Source organism: Augochlora pura, chromosome 3 (assembly GCF_028453695.1).
Source record: "Augochlora pura isolate Apur16 chromosome 3, APUR_v2.2.1, whole genome shotgun sequence".
Taxonomy (NCBI): Eukaryota; Metazoa; Arthropoda; class Insecta; order Hymenoptera; family Halictidae; genus Augochlora; species Augochlora pura.
Window position 1 is genome coordinate 25252631 of NC_135774.1, and position 18001 is coordinate 25270631.

General features: G+C 37.9%; 7 protein-coding genes and 1 long non-coding RNA gene across 9 annotated transcripts; 5 read left to right on the forward strand and 3 right to left on the reverse strand.

Annotated features, from left to right (window-relative positions):
- The first annotated feature begins 384 nt into the window (after nucleotides 1-384).
- Nucleotides 385-1545, forward strand: Pfdn6 (prefoldin 6). The gene is made up of 4 exons (XM_078177196.1): nucleotides 385-619; nucleotides 694-763; nucleotides 889-1084; nucleotides 1164-1545. Exons 1-4 carry the CDS (start codon nucleotides 617-619, stop codon nucleotides 1300-1302), a joined length of 408 nt encoding a protein of 135 aa, XP_078033322.1. The 5' UTR covers nucleotides 385-616; the 3' UTR covers nucleotides 1303-1545.
- Nucleotides 1546-1773: 228 nt separating this feature from the next.
- Nucleotides 1774-3155, forward strand: LOC144468058 (COMM domain-containing protein 2-like). 2 transcript variants are annotated; one of them, XM_078177195.1, is made up of 6 exons: nucleotides 1774-1987; nucleotides 2062-2139; nucleotides 2217-2299; nucleotides 2374-2547; nucleotides 2633-2849; nucleotides 3021-3155. In XM_078177195.1, the coding sequence occupies exons 1-5, from the start codon at nucleotides 1921-1923 to the stop codon at nucleotides 2837-2839; spliced, it is 609 nt and encodes a 202-aa protein (XP_078033321.1). In that variant the 5' UTR covers nucleotides 1774-1920; the 3' UTR covers nucleotides 2840-2849; nucleotides 3021-3155. The 2 variants fall into 2 exon arrangements, with proteins under 2 accessions (XP_078033321.1, XP_078033320.1); XM_078177194.1 differs by having other exon boundaries at nucleotides 2977-3083.
- Nucleotides 3156-3222: 67 nt separating this feature from the next.
- Lop2 (long wavelength sensitive opsin 2) lies at nucleotides 3223-5591 on the forward strand. The gene is made up of 9 exons (XM_078177190.1): nucleotides 3223-3310; nucleotides 3390-3582; nucleotides 3651-3889; nucleotides 3961-4067; nucleotides 4143-4249; nucleotides 4317-4464; nucleotides 4549-4659; nucleotides 4736-4902; nucleotides 4963-5591. Exons 2-9 carry the CDS (start codon nucleotides 3392-3394, stop codon nucleotides 5075-5077), a joined length of 1185 nt encoding a protein of 394 aa, XP_078033316.1. The 5' UTR covers nucleotides 3223-3310; nucleotides 3390-3391; the 3' UTR covers nucleotides 5078-5591.
- Lop1 (long wavelength sensitive opsin 1) lies at nucleotides 5166-7681 on the reverse strand. Its single transcript, XM_078177192.1, has 6 exons — nucleotides 7504-7681; nucleotides 6911-7254; nucleotides 6552-6799; nucleotides 6231-6489; nucleotides 6006-6172; nucleotides 5166-5930 (listed from the first exon to the last, which is right to left on the reverse strand). Exons 2-6 carry the CDS (start codon nucleotides 7244-7246, stop codon nucleotides 5795-5797), a joined length of 1146 nt encoding a protein of 381 aa, XP_078033318.1. The 5' UTR covers nucleotides 7247-7254; nucleotides 7504-7681; the 3' UTR covers nucleotides 5166-5794.
- Nucleotides 7682-9247: 1566 nt separating this feature from the next.
- On the forward strand, nucleotides 9248-11517 carry LOC144468055 (interleukin enhancer-binding factor 2 homolog). Its single transcript, XM_078177191.1, has 4 exons — nucleotides 9248-9388; nucleotides 9902-10207; nucleotides 10277-10841; nucleotides 10924-11517. The coding sequence occupies exons 2-4, from the start codon at nucleotides 9908-9910 to the stop codon at nucleotides 11208-11210; spliced, it is 1152 nt and encodes a 383-aa protein (XP_078033317.1). The 5' UTR covers nucleotides 9248-9388; nucleotides 9902-9907; the 3' UTR covers nucleotides 11211-11517.
- Nucleotides 11282-13828, reverse strand: Scgbeta (sarcoglycan beta). The gene is made up of 4 exons (XM_078177193.1): nucleotides 13632-13828; nucleotides 13138-13441; nucleotides 12798-13044; nucleotides 11282-12376 (listed from the first exon to the last, which is right to left on the reverse strand). Exons 2-4 carry the CDS (start codon nucleotides 13269-13271, stop codon nucleotides 11735-11737), a joined length of 1023 nt encoding a protein of 340 aa, XP_078033319.1. The 5' UTR covers nucleotides 13272-13441; nucleotides 13632-13828; the 3' UTR covers nucleotides 11282-11734.
- A 249-nt stretch (nucleotides 13829-14077) lies between these two features.
- LOC144468100 (venom protease-like) lies at nucleotides 14078-17215 on the reverse strand. The gene is made up of 6 exons (XM_078177283.1): nucleotides 17050-17215; nucleotides 15722-15967; nucleotides 15359-15623; nucleotides 14950-15215; nucleotides 14726-14883; nucleotides 14078-14425 (listed from the first exon to the last, which is right to left on the reverse strand). Exons 1-6 carry the CDS (start codon nucleotides 17144-17146, stop codon nucleotides 14252-14254), a joined length of 1206 nt encoding a protein of 401 aa, XP_078033409.1. The 5' UTR covers nucleotides 17147-17215; the 3' UTR covers nucleotides 14078-14251.
- LOC144468102 (uncharacterized) lies at nucleotides 16186-17054 on the forward strand. Its single transcript, XR_013493763.1, has 3 exons — nucleotides 16186-16313; nucleotides 16412-16684; nucleotides 16876-17054. It is a non-coding gene; the product is annotated as an uncharacterized LOC144468102 (long non-coding RNA).
- Nucleotides 17216-18001: the final 786 nt, after the last annotated feature.

The window sequence follows — 18001 nt, forward strand, 5'->3', positions numbered from 1 at the left end:
TAGTTGACGATTCAGTGCTAAGCAATTCACTGCAAATTGGTTATGTAGCAAAGTAATAGAAATAGTTGCGAAAGCTAAGGGAAATAGACAAATCGTGAAAAATGTGAAATATAAATGTATATTCATGTATGAACATGAACACTTCTACGACTGTAGAAGTTTAAATTCAAGTTATAAATGATCAAAACTAAGTTTAGAATTAGCAAATATTAGAGTAAAGTTAATATTTTAATTATATTTATTATAAATCGGTTATCCTCGCGTGAATACTACATGTATACACTACAATGCTTCAGGTTGCATACATGAAGGGACATTTTAGTTCGCCTCTGTGACCACTAGATGGTTGATGGAACATTCATTGTTGTATTTTATTCTTAGTTCATTCATACCTAATTTGTTCATCTCTATGCCTCGTGCGTGTACATGTATATTTAAATTTACATTTCTTTCGGAACTGTCTAAAGTCAGGAATAAGTTTACGAGCAGTTTAAAAGAGATAATTAAATCGAAAGAGGAAGAAATACCTGTGTCCAAAATTTTTCCATTCTACTTAGTTGAATAAATATATTCAAGCACAGTTTTTCAGGAAGTTTATTACGAAACATTCGTTAACATGGTACGATAATGTTAAAATGATCAAATAACCTTTATTTAAATTTCATTCGATTTAAAATCCGTTCTCTCTTCCAGACGAATACTATGGAAGAAGTACAAATGCTTTTCAAAACTGAAGTAGACAAATATAAACAAGTTCAAAGAGGTAGTTTATTCTCCTTTTTACATATGATTGATATATTGACATTTTACATTAACACATTGTATATTATGAATTCTAAAATTATAATTAATAAAGTACCTGTTACATATAGATTCTGTTTTTATCAGATTACCACAAAGCATTGAATCAAAGGAAGCAGCTGGATGGTCAGTTAAATGAAAATATCACAGTTAAGAAAGAGTTAGATCTTTTAAAAACAGAGAACGATGTTTTCAAGCTGATAGGGCCAGTTTTAATAAAACAGGATTTGGAGGAAGCCAAACAAAATGTTTCCAAGCGTATGCAATATATCACTTCCGAACTGTAAGCAGACTTATATAAATGGTCATATATAGATAGACGATCCAAAAATATAGTAAACACTTTTTTAATTAAAATTTAGGAAACGAGTGGAGGAATTAATTGAAACTTTAGATAAAAAGCAAGATACTCACCGGGAAGCCTTAGAGAAATATGAGCAAATGTTCCAAGCTCATATGAAAGCAGCATTGAATCAACCAAAGGCAAAAAATTCTGCATAAGCTGTTAAAGAATTGCAGTGTTATCTCTTGTTATGTCAATATTATATAATGAGAAAAAGCATGTAATTACAGAATAGCATTATCTTTATTTCTGAATTGGATAAAAAATCAAGACAAACTGCTCGATTACAAGATAAATTATTCATAAAAGATTAACAATTTCATACATCTTATTTATGTATTTGTATGACTTATGCATTTAAAATATAAGAAATAAATTAATAGTTATAACATTGAAACCTGTTTTTTCTATTAAACATTGATATAAATCACCTTTTATTTAACGTGATACATACATAATTGTATGTGTACATAAAGTCGTAGATGACGTATAATAATTACATGCATATATATCTAAAAAATGCTTGAATATACAAATAGTAAATTTAATTACCAAATTATGTAAACATATTTTATCTAGTGAAACAAAATGTAACAATTGTTAGAGTACCGTGTAATAAAAAAATATCATTTTATTGGTTATATTAAATATGGCGGCACATTTGTCATCTCAAAGCTACGCCTAGAATTGGAGATCGCGATATTTTGAATCTTGACATTGAATACATTTCACTATAATAGTCATTTTCTTGTAATTTTTGTATCAAGACAGCGACAATGTTGTTAACATTGAAACCAGATCATAAAAAACACGTTTTGCTTCTTACGGATCATGAACCTCAAGGTGTGTGCGAGTACCATTGTTTATTACCGATGTTATTTGCGTTCGAACAACTTGAATTAACTTCTTTTTTACAGTTTTACAGGACTTTTGTAAATTAGCCTTGGATTATTTACAGAAAGGACCAAACATTAAGTTATATAATGCAGCTGCCCGTTCGTAAAATGAAAAATAGATTGTCTTGATCTTTTCAAGGAAGTTTCTTTGAATTTGACATGTGTTACTGTTTCAGAGAAATTGGAAGTTGAAGTGAATGTAATTAAAAATTCAGTGGAGGGGCTTGTTAATTTATTATTAGAGAGTTGTAGATATAAAGTAATACTATGTTCAATATCATTGTATATATCGTATTATTTCAAAACAATAATCTTGATCGTATTTCTTTACAGTTAAGTTCTGAGGACTTTAGAGATTCTGTAATTGCTTTAGGATTTTCGGAGGATCAAGAGGCAATTTTAAGCAAACTATATAATGTTAAAAGAGATGAAATAACAAGCATACTCGCAAATATTGGATTTAAATTGCCCGAGTATCACGATATGGAATGGAGATTTGAAGTTCAGGTTGGTCATTAATATATTTTTTACAATTGTTGTTAAAACAACTATTAATATCTTATTGAACTTGATATACATATTATTTTTATAGCTTGCATCAAGATCATTATTAAAGCAAGTAGCACCTTTAATAACATTGGATTTATCCATTAAGAATTCAGACAAAGATGAGGGTATCGAGCATGTGTTGCTTCAAACAGACCCCAATAATTTACTGCATATTACACAAGAGTTAGAAGAGGCCCTTCGAGAAGGACGTAGTCAACATATTCGAAGACTTTCAAGAGTGATCAAATGATGTTGATTGTGTAATTATATTTTACATAATAAATTATACAAAATGCTATCAAGGAATTTTAATCCTTTTGAAATTCTGCATTACATTAATGCATTGTGCGTGGATTTCTCATTTAAGTTAATTATTTAAATTTATAGGCATACGTAATAATTCGTGCTGATCAGATTACTCTAAATTCTAGCTGACAGTACTTCTTCCGCATCAATCCATACTACTACTTTTACATGTGATATAAATGCATTTAATAGAAGTGTATATGGTTCCATTTGAATATTTTATTGGATGAGTTTATTGGATCTGATGTTATAAGAACAGGTATAAGAGAAGCATGAAACTTGCATAGCTGCAGTTGTGTGTGATCAGTCTAATTGTGAATAAGGAATGCACTTTACAAAGTTGTCAATGTGTAAATTTAAATATTACTTATTGTGATTATTCTTTGTAAAATCTTATTACATTATACGCTTACAAGTATGAATTCTAGTGTAATTACTAAATAGTTGCATATTCCGAATATATGCGTTTAAAGTTATGTATGCATGTTTTCAAGATATGGAGCTAACTGCATTAACGGATATTTACAATGGAACTACTCCTTTATCAGTAGAAGTTTTACCTTCCCCAAATTTTACTATAACAACCACCCTTGGACCACAGTTTGCAAGACAGATAATGCGGTTCAATAATCAAACTGTCGTTAGTAAAATACCTGAAGATATGATTCACTTAATTGACACATATTGGTAAACATTAGAATTTCTTTTGATATATTGAAGTATTTTATTTTTATCTTACTTTATTTTTAACGTAGGTACCGATTTCCACCACTACATCCAATGTGGCATAAAATATTAGGAGCCGTTATGATCTTATTAGGGATTATAGGATGGTGCGGTAATGGTGTGGTAGTCTATGTATTTTTATTGACGCCGTCTTTAAGATCACCGAGTAATTTACTTGTAGTAAATTTGGCTTTTTCCGATTTCATAATGATGGGTTTTATGTGCCCTCCTATGGTGATCTGTTGTTTCTATGAAACATGGGTTCTCGGTAGGAATAGACGGTAAAAAAGAATTGTATACAAAAAGTTATTGGTATTAAAGCATTATTTTTTAAATCAGGAATCTTAATGTGCGATATTTATGCAATGGTTGGTTCATTATGCGGATGTGCATCTATTTGGACAATGACAGCCATTGCTCTGGATAGATATAATGTTATAGTGAAGGTATAAAAACAAAGTATGGGTATATACTAACAGTTACAAGTAAAGTTAAGTCCTAACACAATTAAGTACTTTTAGGGTATGTCTGGAGCACCTCTTACTATAAAAAAAGTGATACTCGAGATAGCAGGTATATGGACATTTGGTCTAATATGGGCGATTTTACCTATGGTGGGGTGGAATAGGTAACTTGTAAACTAGAAAACTGTATTATCTTTTGCGTACGCTTAACACAGAATATCTATTAATTAGATACGTCCCAGAGGGTAATTTAACGGCCTGCGGAACAGACTATCTCACGTTAGAATGGTCTTCGAAGTCGTACATATTAGTTTACTCGGTGTTTGTCTATTATACACCTTTGTTCACTATTATATACAGCTACTACCATATCGTATCGGTAATTATTTCGGAATCACATTGACCAAATATATTCTATAGTTTTTTTTTTAATTATACATATATATTGTATTTATTCAAACAGGCTGTAGCGGCACATGAAAGAGGAATGAGAGAGCAGGCAAAGAAGATGAACGTTGCATCTCTAAGATCCGGAGATCAGTCGGGCCCTAGCGCCGAAGCAAAATTAGCAAAGGTGTTACAACTTCTATACGTTTTACTAATATAATTAAAAATCTTACTGCAAATGTATAACGAGAAATTTCTTGTAGGTAGCGTTGACAACAATTTCATTATGGTTTATGGCATGGACACCCTATCTTGTCATCAACTATATTGGCATATTCAATCGTGACTTGATCTCCCCACTTTTTACTATATGGGGATCTTTGTTTGCGAAAGCAAATGCGATATACAACCCAATCGTTTATGGAATCAGGTATTTAGACACCAAGCATGACTATCGTTTCGAGTACTGATTAGAAAATTTACTGTGCAGCCATCCGAAGTACAGAGCGGCGTTGAACGAGAAATTACCATTCTTAGTATGCGGATCCACCGAGGAACCCGGTGCTGGTGGAGGAGACAAATCTTCGGAGGCTCCGAAATCTTGAAACAGTCGGAGAATGTGTTCCCGTGTACAGATATCCCGTACTTCTAAGCTAAACGTTATCACGACGACTACAAGAAAAGAAGAATACATTGTCCGTTGCTTGCATAATTTATTCGCATTTGTATTTATAAAATTAAGGTACAGATACGACGCTCTCATCGCATCTCACGTTAGTGTGATACGTGCTTACTAAACTAGTAAACATAGAGCAAGCGCCTGTTATACCAAAGTGACCATGTATAATTGCCGCGGAATAAATTTTACAAAATTAAAATCGCAGCCCATGATTCGACGCCACGCGATTCTCATTGTGGTGTAAATGGGAATCGTTGATTGCATCCATCGATCATGGGAGGATTAGAAGTTTGCTTGATTTATTGCCGCATTTTGGAACAATTCCGTGTACTGGGCACTCGCGTCGCGAGGATGTTATATACACTTGTTCCGGCGATGTTGGTATGCCCCTCTTCCACCTCCTTCTCGCGTTCTCTGTGCTCGAAGCGTGTCCCCCATAATTTGTACAAAAATATTTCTCAACACGACAACCGATGCTAATATTTACAATTTCGTGTCTGTAATGATAACGTTAGCGTCTTCTTTAATTTCCTAGCGGTTCGATAAATTTGGACCGATCGATCGTGAGTTCTGAATGTACAGCACGAGTTTCAATTAAAACACGTGGATCTCACGAGATGTTTTGCGCAGTAGCATGGTGGTTTTATGCGTTCGCCTTTTCGCTGTCCGCGACGGTGGTGGTACCGGAAACGGTGGAGGTCGCGTCCACTGGCGCTGGTTCGGAAGCGCATGCCAGCGATGGGAACTTCTGGAAGAGCGCAGCTCGGTATTTCGGATGGCTGGAATAGTATAAAAATCGAAAAAATTAGAAAACAAATTTCAAGCGTATTACATTCGAGAAATTGATTCATTACCTGATTCCGTAAACGATCGGATTATAGACAGCGTTGGCCTTGGCGAACAGAGCGCCCCAGATGCTGAACAATGGAGTGATGTTGATGAGATTGAAGATGCCGCCGGCGTTGATCACTAGATATGGTGTCCAGGCCATGAACCACAAGGAAATCGTCATCAGAGCAACCTGGAAGCAATCGTGTGTTTACGTATACAATAGCTTACCCTTAAACGTGTATCCTTACCTTCGCCAATTTGCATTCGGCACTGGTGTTCTGGTTCTCCGATGATCGCAGAGAGGCAACGTTCATCTTCTTCGCTTGTTCACGCATGTTTTTCTCGTGAGCAGACACTGCACTGATGATGAACCAGTAGCTGTAGCAGATGAGTCCGAGCGGGAAGAAGTATACCCAGATACCGTACATTATGAGATAGGAGGTGGACACGATGTCCCTGTTGAAGTAATCGGTGCCGCAAGCGGTCATGTTACCTTCGGGAACGTATCTGAAAGCGGAAAGCGTGTTAAAAAGGGTGGGTTCGGTTTCGGTGATTAATTAAGGTATTACCGATTCCAGCCGAACATGGGCGCGATGGTCCAAATCAGAGAGAACAACCATGCACCCAGTATACGGAGAAGTGCTCCGTTAATGGTCAATGGTTTGCCAGCCAAACCTTTCACGATCACGTTGTATCTGTCGAATGCGATCAACGTCATAGTCCAAATGGAGCTACATCCGAACAAGGATCCCAACATTGCGTAAACTTGACAAAACATAGGTCCGAGTACCCATGTCTCGTAGTAGCAATTGATTACCTGTCGGCATAGAAATTAGGAAATCGCATTACTTATTAATTTCGTGCTACGGTGCTATAGTTGGGTCTGTTACTGTTTCCGAATTTGGACATTATTCGTCCACTTATTTACCATAGGCGGAGACATGAACAGCATCATGCAGAAGTCGCTGATGGCCAAGTTGATGACGAACAGGTTGCTCGGTGTTCGAAGGCTCTTCGTCGATAGGAAGATGTAGACGACCATACCGTTCCCGGATACAGAGATGAAACCAAGTACCCCGATTACGAAACCAAGAATTCCGTGCCACATCGGGTTCAACGGCGGGAACTGATACCAGTGAGGGTCAACCAGGTGCAGCATTTCCGGCGGCACCTTGTCCACCACCGTTAAGTTGCCGAATCTGGAGCCACTGGCGGCCTGGGCTCCCCATGAGTAGGCATCGAAGCTAGGTCCCGAAATAGTCATTTTGAAATCTGAAATCAACAAATCCTCGTTACCCTGTTCTATCACTCGTACCTTTGAGTCACACTTATCATCTACCGATCCACCACCCTTGTTTTCGTTCGATCTACTATACAAAATTCAACACCAAACGAATCCCAGCGAATTTTGTAGACAGAGGTACCGTAAAGTCGCACTCTCAAAAATTATGGTACGCGTCGCGTAGTCCGAGAAGAGCGAACAAAAACCGGAAACGGACCGTTGTAGTTGCGACGGCTCACCTTTTTATTACTTGGACAAAAACGTGCTAAAACGAACTAATCCAAGTACACGTCTCGGGTTGATATTGCACCGGACTACGCGATCGTTGGAGTTGGACAGTAAGGATGTGTGTTGTTGTTGTTGGGTCCACTGTTGGATGCGGCTCGTGTCAGCGCCGTTCGACTGCCGTTTAAATACGAACTGGAGTGTTGGCACGACCCTGTCATATGTACCCTTGCGACTCGTTTCCTATATGTTGTCGTGATCTAAGTCGGCAAACAGTCTTAAGACGATCTTTATTAAGTTAACGAGGATTTAAGAATACCTTGGCGTATCCTCAGTCCCGCACACAGAAACCTTACAAGGCTAAAATAGGAATCGAACACGTCCAAGATCACCCCTATCCTTTGATTCTGCAACATCTTGTACACGCGTTACTTTACCGCTTTATTGTCTGCAACAATCACGGGCCTGTCCGCGTCGTCGTCGCCCGTTCCCTCGTTCGAATTTATTCCGTGAACGCACACGCAGTCGTATCCGATTTGATCTGCCTCTGTTTTCTATAAAATTCTAAAGAAGTTAACGAGTAAACAAACATATGCTTGAGATTTCGGCGTCTCCGTAAGTTCTATTCGGGTTTAAACTTTAATATGGTTTCGTGCTGTAAGGAGCTTATTATAACAACGCATGTTTTCCTTATTCGGTCCTCTTTGATCTTTCGATATTATGCTGCAACGTTCGGCAAAAGTTGTTTCGAATAATATCAAAATGCTCGCAACGAGGCGATGATAATAGTTGTCGTTTTTTATTCAGAACAATATTCAGTAAATATTGCTGTTATTCGATGACAAGGGAAGTAAAATATAGAATGGAATGTTAAAGCTTCGTTAAAGTATTGTTCTATTGTAATCTTATTCTTAATCTATTTTCATTTTATTTGATTCGAATCTTATTATTGCTAATTCTATAGTTTAATTTTATCTTTCGCGGATTCGATTTCAGATTTAGGACTAATTGGTTACTTCAACGTTTTTTTTTATAGATGACACCAACGACTATTATTATTATTTAATCAATAAAAAGATACAAACAATCTGTCTAAAGCTTGCCTTGGGGCTCAAAATGATTTCTCTTAATACTGTAATCTTAACAGAACACGGCCTTCCGCAAATTCTTGTTCGATCTCTTTTTTAGGAAAAAATAATTTAATTAAAATATCTTCAAACTCTGGTCATTTCGCAAATCAATATATCAGTGATTTCTCACAAATTGCTCGAACAACAACCGGTAGAAAGCAATTATACGTATTAATAAGATAGTTGAAATATGTTTTAAATTATAGTTGTTTAACTAAATATAAAAACCTCATAGTATTTATCCCATAAGACCAAGGTGTACGAAATGGTGCGTTTATTAAATATTCACGTTAATGTCATTCTTGATGTACTATTGTAAATACTATTGTATAGGTTTTACGTTGCCTAAGAAAAACTCCTGCTTAACTAAATAAGAGTTTAAAGGAAAAATACAGAGAATTCGAAAATTTGTAAGCTTTGGAAGAATAAAATTGCGAGTGACGTCACGTTCACCATATCTGCTTTTAAAATCTGACAGGCAACGCCACTCGACGCAGCGGTAGAACGCTGAAACTGGTAGATCAGTTTACCGACACTTCATTATGTCGTTTCAGATTGGTGGCGCTGAAAGAACGCTTCGATTCTGAATCATTGGCATATCTTCTCATTCTAACTTTATGAAGAGTTTCTGCCTTTCAATGTTGCTTGTTTGCCGCAATTTGAAGTGTCGTGGTGTGCGACTATTTTGAGTAAAAAATCCAGAATTTCAGGCGAAATTCTCTGATATAACAGGATTAAAGAGGAACTTTCGTAATTCTTAATAATCTTGGTAAGTTTTAATTACATAGGATTTGCGTTAAATATGAATTGTACACGAACGCCGAATGATGCCGCTGAAACGGTATTGTGGTTAATGTCCATAAGGCCTCCATTATTTCCTGTCGTAGCATCATTTTTACGGTATTAATCTATGTCTTACATATTTTACTAGCTTTTAAACAATATATGGGATGACATAAAAAAGAAACCGCTGCATCAGTGTCTCAAAATTTTTAATACGTTTCGATATATTTGTGTTTATTAACCCTCTCTCAGTCAATTTCAAGTCACCGGTGCTCCGAATTCCGATTATAAGACAGACGCTCAAGTGCAATTCCTTTACGTTTGCCTTCCCTTTTTTCAACTATAACTACCATTAAATACTGTTTTGTGTAAAAACAATCAATTTCATGTGTATAGATAACATAAATAAAAATAAAAAATAACCTGGTAAAAAATTACTTCACACTGGTTTTTTGAGTTCTTGACAAGGATTAAATAACTGAATGTTTTGTTTTTATAGGTAGACATGGTGCGTGGTGGTCGAGGTGGAATGATAAGAGGAGGACGAGGAGGTATGGGACGTGGAATGGGATTTCCTAGGAAACAATTTCTTCCTCGTCTTCCATTTGATTATACCTTATGTGAAGCTGCTTTCCCAAGAGTTAAACCCGCACCTGATGAAAATGACGTTCTAATGATATTTTTAAAGAAAAGTGGAGACATGTTCCCAACAGCAAAGGAACAGACATCTATTTTAAATCTTGTGACTAAGCTACAAAGTGTACTTGATAATTTAATTGTTGCTCCAGGCAGCTTCGAAGCTTGCGTAGGTATCTTATAATTGTGATATTTATTCTAAATGAATGTTTACTTGAGTAATGATCTGGTTTTACAGCAACTGGAGGAAGTTAGACAAGTAGGAAGCTTCAAGAAAGGAACAATGATCAAAGGTCACAATGTAGCTGATATTGTAGTGATTCTGAAGACATTGCCCACCAAAACAGCAGTGGAAAAGCTTGGTACCAAAGTCAATAATGATCTGAAGGCTATTAATCCAAAGGAAATGTTTAGACTGACTCAAACAGAGCGTGGTTTTGATATCGCTAATAACGAAGCATCGGTTCGTGTATTGATCACCACGTTGCATCAAAATCTACGAAAATTGGAGTCTGATCAGCATCTAGATGTTAAGATATGCCAGGGTCACTTAGCAGCAATAAGACATTCCCGTTGGTTCGAAGAAAATGCTCATCATTCCAGTATCAAACTTCTAATTAGACTACTCAGAGATTTGAGAAGTAGATTTGAGGGTCTGGAACCATTATCCCCTTGGATGTTGGTTTTATTGGCACACAATGCAATCATGAATAATCCTAGTCGACAAGCATTACCAATAAATCAGGCGTACAAGAGGGTACTTCAATTGCTTGCCTCTGGGCTTTTCCTTCCAGGATCTGCTGGTGAGACTCCTTGTTGATTAATTTTCATAATCATATTATATTTTATGATATATTTTATGAATCTTGATTCAATTCTATTTAGGTATCTCTGACCCATGCGAGGGCGGTAATATTCGAGTGCACACAGCCATGACCCTAGAACAACAGGATCAGGTGTGTCTCACGGCTCAGACACTGTTGCGTGTGTTGGCTCATGGTGGGTGCAGACCTCTTCTCGAAGGCACCAACAAACTCGCCGTGGAAATGAGTGTGTGGCCAGGCGGTGTGGTCGCTAGTCCTTTGGACAAAGCGTACGAACCACCAACGGAGCAGGAACAGCAAGAAGATATGGATGAAAGCAATGAGGAGATGATAACAGAGAGTGCTTAATTTATAATTTAAAATAGCCATAATTATTCCTCGAGCAGTCTTATTATGACACAGACAAAAATTCAACACCATTTCCTACAATGACGGTTTATTCATAAACTTCTTATCTGATACAAAAGATAATGTATTCAGTATTGCATACGAATTTTCTAATTCACGAACTTCCTATCAACAGTAATCTAATTAGTGCAAATGCGTTGATTTCGTGTAATTGTGTATGGTATTGTACGTGATGATAAGAGGCCTGTGTGTGTGTGGCAGTCTTAATCAACTTTATATCTGGAATAAAACCCAAATTACGTCTATATAGAATTCTTACGAAGTACACACCGCGAATATTTCCGACGCCTCAAATCCATTCATGTACAATAATTGAGTAACTTTCTTCTAATTTTTTTTTTTTATAATATCTCATCGTTGTCTGAGAGTAACAAAGTTATATCAAGCAGCGTGTACGTGCTTGTCGACAGTGCTGGGCACGACAAATAATCAAAGTTTTAAATCATTACAGTCTTGTCTTGATCCTATCGCGAGCAAGGATCGTTTTCCGGAGTTCTGCTGACGCGGGCGCAGTTAACAAACGTGCTGCCGTTGCCGGATCGAACGGGCACCTTGAACAGTTTCCCTTGAGGCATACAAACGCAGACTTTGTATTCGTGGCTAGGATTTTGCAAAAACAACGGCGCGACTGGAATATTATCCACATCAATGGAAATACCGTCAGCAGCGTCTAGAATGATACTACCATTGACGCTCTTTAACAAAATGTCTGTATCTGCGCTCCAAATTATGTCCTTGCTTTCCATAGTGGCGCCTTCAGCGCCATGCATGGAAATCTGATTGTCGGACCTCACGAATAGGCTCTGATTCACGGGCGATGTGATTCTGTGGGTCTCTGCGATCTTCACATCAATGTCCTTGACGCCCGCCGGCAAACTGAAGTTGGGAAAGTCAGTGGTGAAGTAGATAGCGCCGGTTCTAGGGTCTTTGATCTCGAAGGACTCGACCTGAGACCAGGAGGTACCATTCGATAGGATTGTTACTTTTGTACTGGGTTCGTCGTGCACTCTACGGTCATGAACTTTAATTTGGACGCCACCTTCATCGCCCGAAACCTCCATTGGCTCATCTCCATAGCCCTGGCATACCTCCGATTGTAGGCACACCTGTAAATCAACACGTAGTTACCGCATTTCTCTACAATTTATTGTTTGCTCTGACCTGTTGACCTGGTGATAATTTTCTATATTCTTTTCTGATTATTTTACTTCAGTTCTCTTTATTGAATTGTATTGTCTCTTACGTCTGTAATTGTATTTTCAGTTTTCCTTCGTAACGTCATGTTCCCATTCCCACAATCTTGCAGTGTTCCGAAGGCAACACAGAAAGAAGTTGGTAACTAACGATAACGAGACGTCAACGAACGAGAACGCAGAGGAAACTACTACTACTTTTCTGTACCTCGCACTATTGTGACCTTATAAGAAAGGCTGTATATACATATAGAGGGAAGACGGTATAGTTATATTAACATAATTATCATCAGGCAACAGGTCATATAGCTTTCTTTAACTAATGCCAACTGACATTGTCCAAGTCAGTTTTGCCATAAAATTTCACGAGATTCTCGTCAGGTATCACTTCCATTGCCTCCATTCCCTGACTAATTCGCAGAACGGCTATCACAGTGATGTTGAGGAAGAGATTGCAGAGGCCAATTATCGCGAGGACCAGCGTCAACGTCCACAGGCAGTAACGCCGCTTCGTCGGCTTCTCGTTGGAAGCCGACATCGCCATGGAAGAACCGGTCATCGTCCGATTCACGTTCTCAGAACTGAAATCATAGAGTATTCATGATTATCGCCAAAAATAGCCCGCATATAGTTCGTTAAAAGATTCTTAATTTTTAATCACGCTTGATTTTCACCTTGTTCTGACACTGTTGCAATTGTTCTGCTGGATGTAGCCCTTGATCAGAGGTCCATCGCTGTTCGACAAGTTATCCTCAGCCTTCGATATCGAGCCAGTGTCATTGCCACATGCATCGAGGAGGGCGGACATTGAATTATCGTACTGCGTGTACAGAGAAAATCACGGACAAATCTCCCAAAAATGTCTCCCGTTGATTGTCGAGCTTGTTCTTGTTTATTAAGACACTCTGTATAAAGGATCAGTCTATCATTGTCTACGTAACTAAATAATAATTTTCTGTCTCTAGTGTTTCCATGGGCCTGTGGAAATAAATATAATTGTAAACGATCCGTTATTAGTTTCTCTAGCACGGTACCAGTATTACGATTGATAACGTTATAAATTGTGTAGGGTGTTCGAGTATTCTGGCATTAGTGTTTACGACTTTCGGGAAGTTGTTTGAAACGCGCGGATGACGTTTGTCCGCGGACACTTGGCAGAAATTCTTACCCCGGCCAGGATCGCTGCCGTAATACTGGATGAAAACGAAAATAGAGCGGCGATATTTCGCTCCCGTACGAACGCACGAGCCGTGTCACGAAAACTAGGTGAAATCCGCCGGCCGGCGCTTGCGCGTCCAAGAATCGATGCTTGGGATTTCGGGGGACTACATTCGAAATTTTATACGTGCTCCTCTGTTCATTTTTACTGAAAATCGCAGATTCGGACTGGTTCAGGGATAAATCGTTGTCTCCAGCAACATGTTGTTACACGAAGTGTTAAGATATCAGGAGACAACCTAGTTTATAATTGTAGAGAAAAAAATTAGAAGTTGCATGTATGAGTCACGTATACTGAACGTATTAATTACGCGATGCGTTTACTTGCAATTATGCAAGTCATATTTCCTTGGGGACTGTGATGTTTACTAGATTCTAAAATAACAAGTCGTGTGGTAAAAATCATATAAAACTTTTATTGCATTGATGCTATAGTTCGATAGCATGGTCACGTCTATTATGCTCTAGTCAATGAGCAGGGAGGGATAGAAAGAACGGTGTACCACCGAAAAATATTTAACAAAGTATTACAAATCATACTTCTTCGCCGATATCTTTTTAATTATCGCGTCACACTAACTCGGGCCAGACTTTCTTCTCAATCCAGGGCACGTAGTGGGATACCCGGGCGTAGACACCAGGAATGACGCTACCACAAAGTCCTCCGAAACTTGTTATCCCAAGAAGGCTGTACATGCAGTTGTAATCCGGGTTCAGGATCACCAAAGGCCCACCACTGTCGCCCTACACAGGAAACGGCAGTAAAACGTTTAGTGAAATCTCGGACATTTGAAGATTGGCTCATTATTAAAATAATTAAATTATTTGTTTGCTATTTTATGAGTTGCCAGTATTAATGTTTAAACGGAGGAGCATCTTAGTACGTAGGAAGTGATATTCTTATAAAAATCTCAGATAAGAAGCCAGGAAATTCTAATTGTAAGTCTGTAGCAGAGATATCGATCTGGTTTTCCTGTTGCTGATTGGACCATAGATAATCGCTGTAGAAAAAAAAGATATTGCTCGACAAAGAAAATTGCTTACATGACAAGTATCTTTTCCAGGTTGGCCGGCGCAGATTTGCCAGCTATCTATTACGCCACGCGGGACTACTCTGTCGTCATGAATACTTCGGTTGCATACATCGTTATTTACCAAATTGATGGTTACTTTCAGCAAGTCGTTCGAGCCGTTCTCATCGCCTGGAAGATAAGGAAAAATAAATAGTTGAGATGAAATCATTTCGACATTTTAAATATGGAACATACCCCAGTCGACCTTGCCCCAACCCGTTGCCGTCGCTACATCCTCATTGGCAGTGTCAGGCGTAAAATATGGCAAACAGATTGGTCTCACCCACGCATCGAAGGTCACAGGCGACTCTAACTTTAACAGCCCAATATCATGGTACATAGAAGGTCTTTTATACTCAGGATGCCTGAACTTGTCGATTATCCTAACTTGCTGAGGTTTCGCCCTGTCGTCGGTCCTTTCGAGATTCATGTCGCCCACCCGCACCCAACTAGCCGGTCCCCTGTCGTAAGTTTGCGAAAATGAATGAATAAATGACTTGTATGAATTTGACAGTAAGGTAATGTAATGTTTATTTAATGTGCTAGGATTACAAGCGCCCTATCACACAGAAAATTGAGGGTTTGTTGAAGAACGGATTCGTACCATTCTACGCTGTAGAAGCAATGCGCCGCGCTGAGTACGAATCTTTCGGATATCAAACTGCCCCCGCAGCTGAAAATAACACCATTGGGGCCATCGTATCCTACAGCTGCCATATGCGGAAATTCCTTATCCTCGGCCTTTTTGCCGCCGACGATAAGCTTTTTCGTTTTGATTGCACAAACTGATACATTTACTGTCTCCGAATCCACTGACAATGTCGGCGGTATTACCAGTTGGTACACGGCTCTCGAGTACTCTTCGCATTCTAGTCAAAATCAATACAGAAAGTAGATAGCGTATTGTTTTGATTTAATGATTATTCATTGTGTAGTTGTTCGCAGAAATTTGTCAACGTTCGCTCACTTAATTTCGATACGGCACTGTCGTTCACGGTGAGTGGCTTTACACTTCCGGTCACCACTGTTGTATTTTCGGTGGTTGGAATTACCGGTGGTTGTGTATTGGTCGGACAGCATACCAGTTGTCGGAAACCGACGAACCCGCACACTGCGAGCGGAGGATTTCCCTTCAATAATTCAGTGTAAACCGATGGACACTGCTCAAGATGCTGACATACTCCAGGCCCATTGTTCACGGTACACTTATCACCTGAAGGGGTAATTTATTTTTGAATATAGCAGATAAATATAGAAAGCCTATAAGATCATTTTTAGGTCCAGTACTGTATAATTTCCAAAAGTTATTAATATTTGATTAAAATCGAAATAAATTTTGGAAATTTTGCTACTCGAAAATTGTCAGATCATGAAGCTAGGAAATTAATTGTTTATTGTAACATAAACCAATATTTTTCAGAAATCCGAGGTTAAAGATTTCGAAAATTATTATTAATTGATTAAGGAGGCACAATATTTGATCGAAAATATAATGGAAAGTAGTTCAAGGTCCATTCTACATTCTCTGATAGCAAACATTTATAAATGATTGCCTGATAGTGAGTTATTAATTATCTTTGCATCGAATTAATGGCCTAGCGAGAAACTGCATAAATCTGGCTTTGTCCGATAGTTTCATCCTTATCATGTTTCACAGGGGAATTTGAAGACCGACAAAAAAGTTGATGGCACGAGCGTCGACATTTCTCATTTGCTAGCATAATATACTTATCGCTATGATTAAAAACAATCACAACATGTCTCTCCATGTCGCGCATCATCTTTATCTTCGTCTTAGGCGTGGTAAGGATAGGAAAACTTAGTTCACGAATTCTCCATCGCAAACGGCGCCATGGTCGTGACAGTCGCAATGAGTGATGACACATTTGAATATTTAAATTCGAAAAATAGAAAGCGATACAATCGACAGGTAGGTAGGACAATTTATATTCGTGGATTCATAGACTAACATTGTCAAAAATATTTTAAAACTCGGCTCTGAATCTTCAACGCTCATAATTAAAATTGACGAATGTCAATACCGGCTGTCAATTTACAATGGTTGATTAAAGAAGATCTTCACGATCTTTTGTAGTAATCTTTTCAATTCGATGTTTTCAGGCTTGGATAATACTTTGAAAATATAAAATATTTTAAGAGTTTCACTCTCAAAAGAAGATAAAAAAAATATAAGATTTCTGGGATGACAAAGAATGGAACAAAATAAAGGAATAAAAATATGAACTGAACCGGAACTGTACTATACTATAAAAAAAAAGATTAAATATCTTTTACCTTCGTAACCCTGGCCTTGGATCGACGAAACAGTTAGAAGGAGCAGAAAAAGCGAAGATGCCAGTACTGCCGATAAAGAAGATGACGAAAACGTCATTCTCGTGAATTCTAACGTACTATTTGTGATCTTTCTTGGCCACGATGGCACTGCTTTGAGACTTCTCGGACTTGAAGCTTTTGTATGCCCCACCATTATCTGTTCTCGAGGATCTGCATAAAGAGTGGGAGGAGGAAAATCGGATGCAGGGAAGAACCCGCTGTTTCTTATGTTACCATTCGGTGAACAGGTTTTACTGGTCTATAGGCAAAAAACGAATGTCCAGGATGCAAAGCAGTTGCAATAGTCTGTCAACTAATTGGTTCTATTCAATGAATAGTAACTGTACTTCAGCTAAAACAACTTGAAAAACTGTGACACAATTCATTCAGATCATTTCGTAACATTTTTGTATTAAAAAGTATCCTGAACATTAAATCCATACTAAATGAAAATTTCTGTTCTATATTGTACTATTACTTTATCACTTTTAGTACAGAATCCTGTTTGAATGATTTTACAAATACCTATTGCGTTCATAGTAGATCGATAAGTTTAAACGATTTCGAGGAAATATAATCTTTAATCATTGACACATAGTTTGGCTAATTTATTCACTGTTGAATATGTTAGGTCTGAGGTTAGGTAAATAAGGAAAATCGATTTGTTAAAGTATCGCTGACATAGCGTATAAGCGATTCTCCGATTCAAACAATTAGATGATTCAACTACGATTAGCATGTATTTTCCAATCGTCTTGTCTAGAATTCAGCGCCTCGGAGATGCAACCCTCGCAACGTCTACGCAACCTGTCGCACAGGTGGCCTTGCTATCAGGCGACATGCATATTTCAGTTTCCTTTTCGATTTATTTTAAATTTCATCGATCAATTACTGTTGCGACAGACGTAACTTA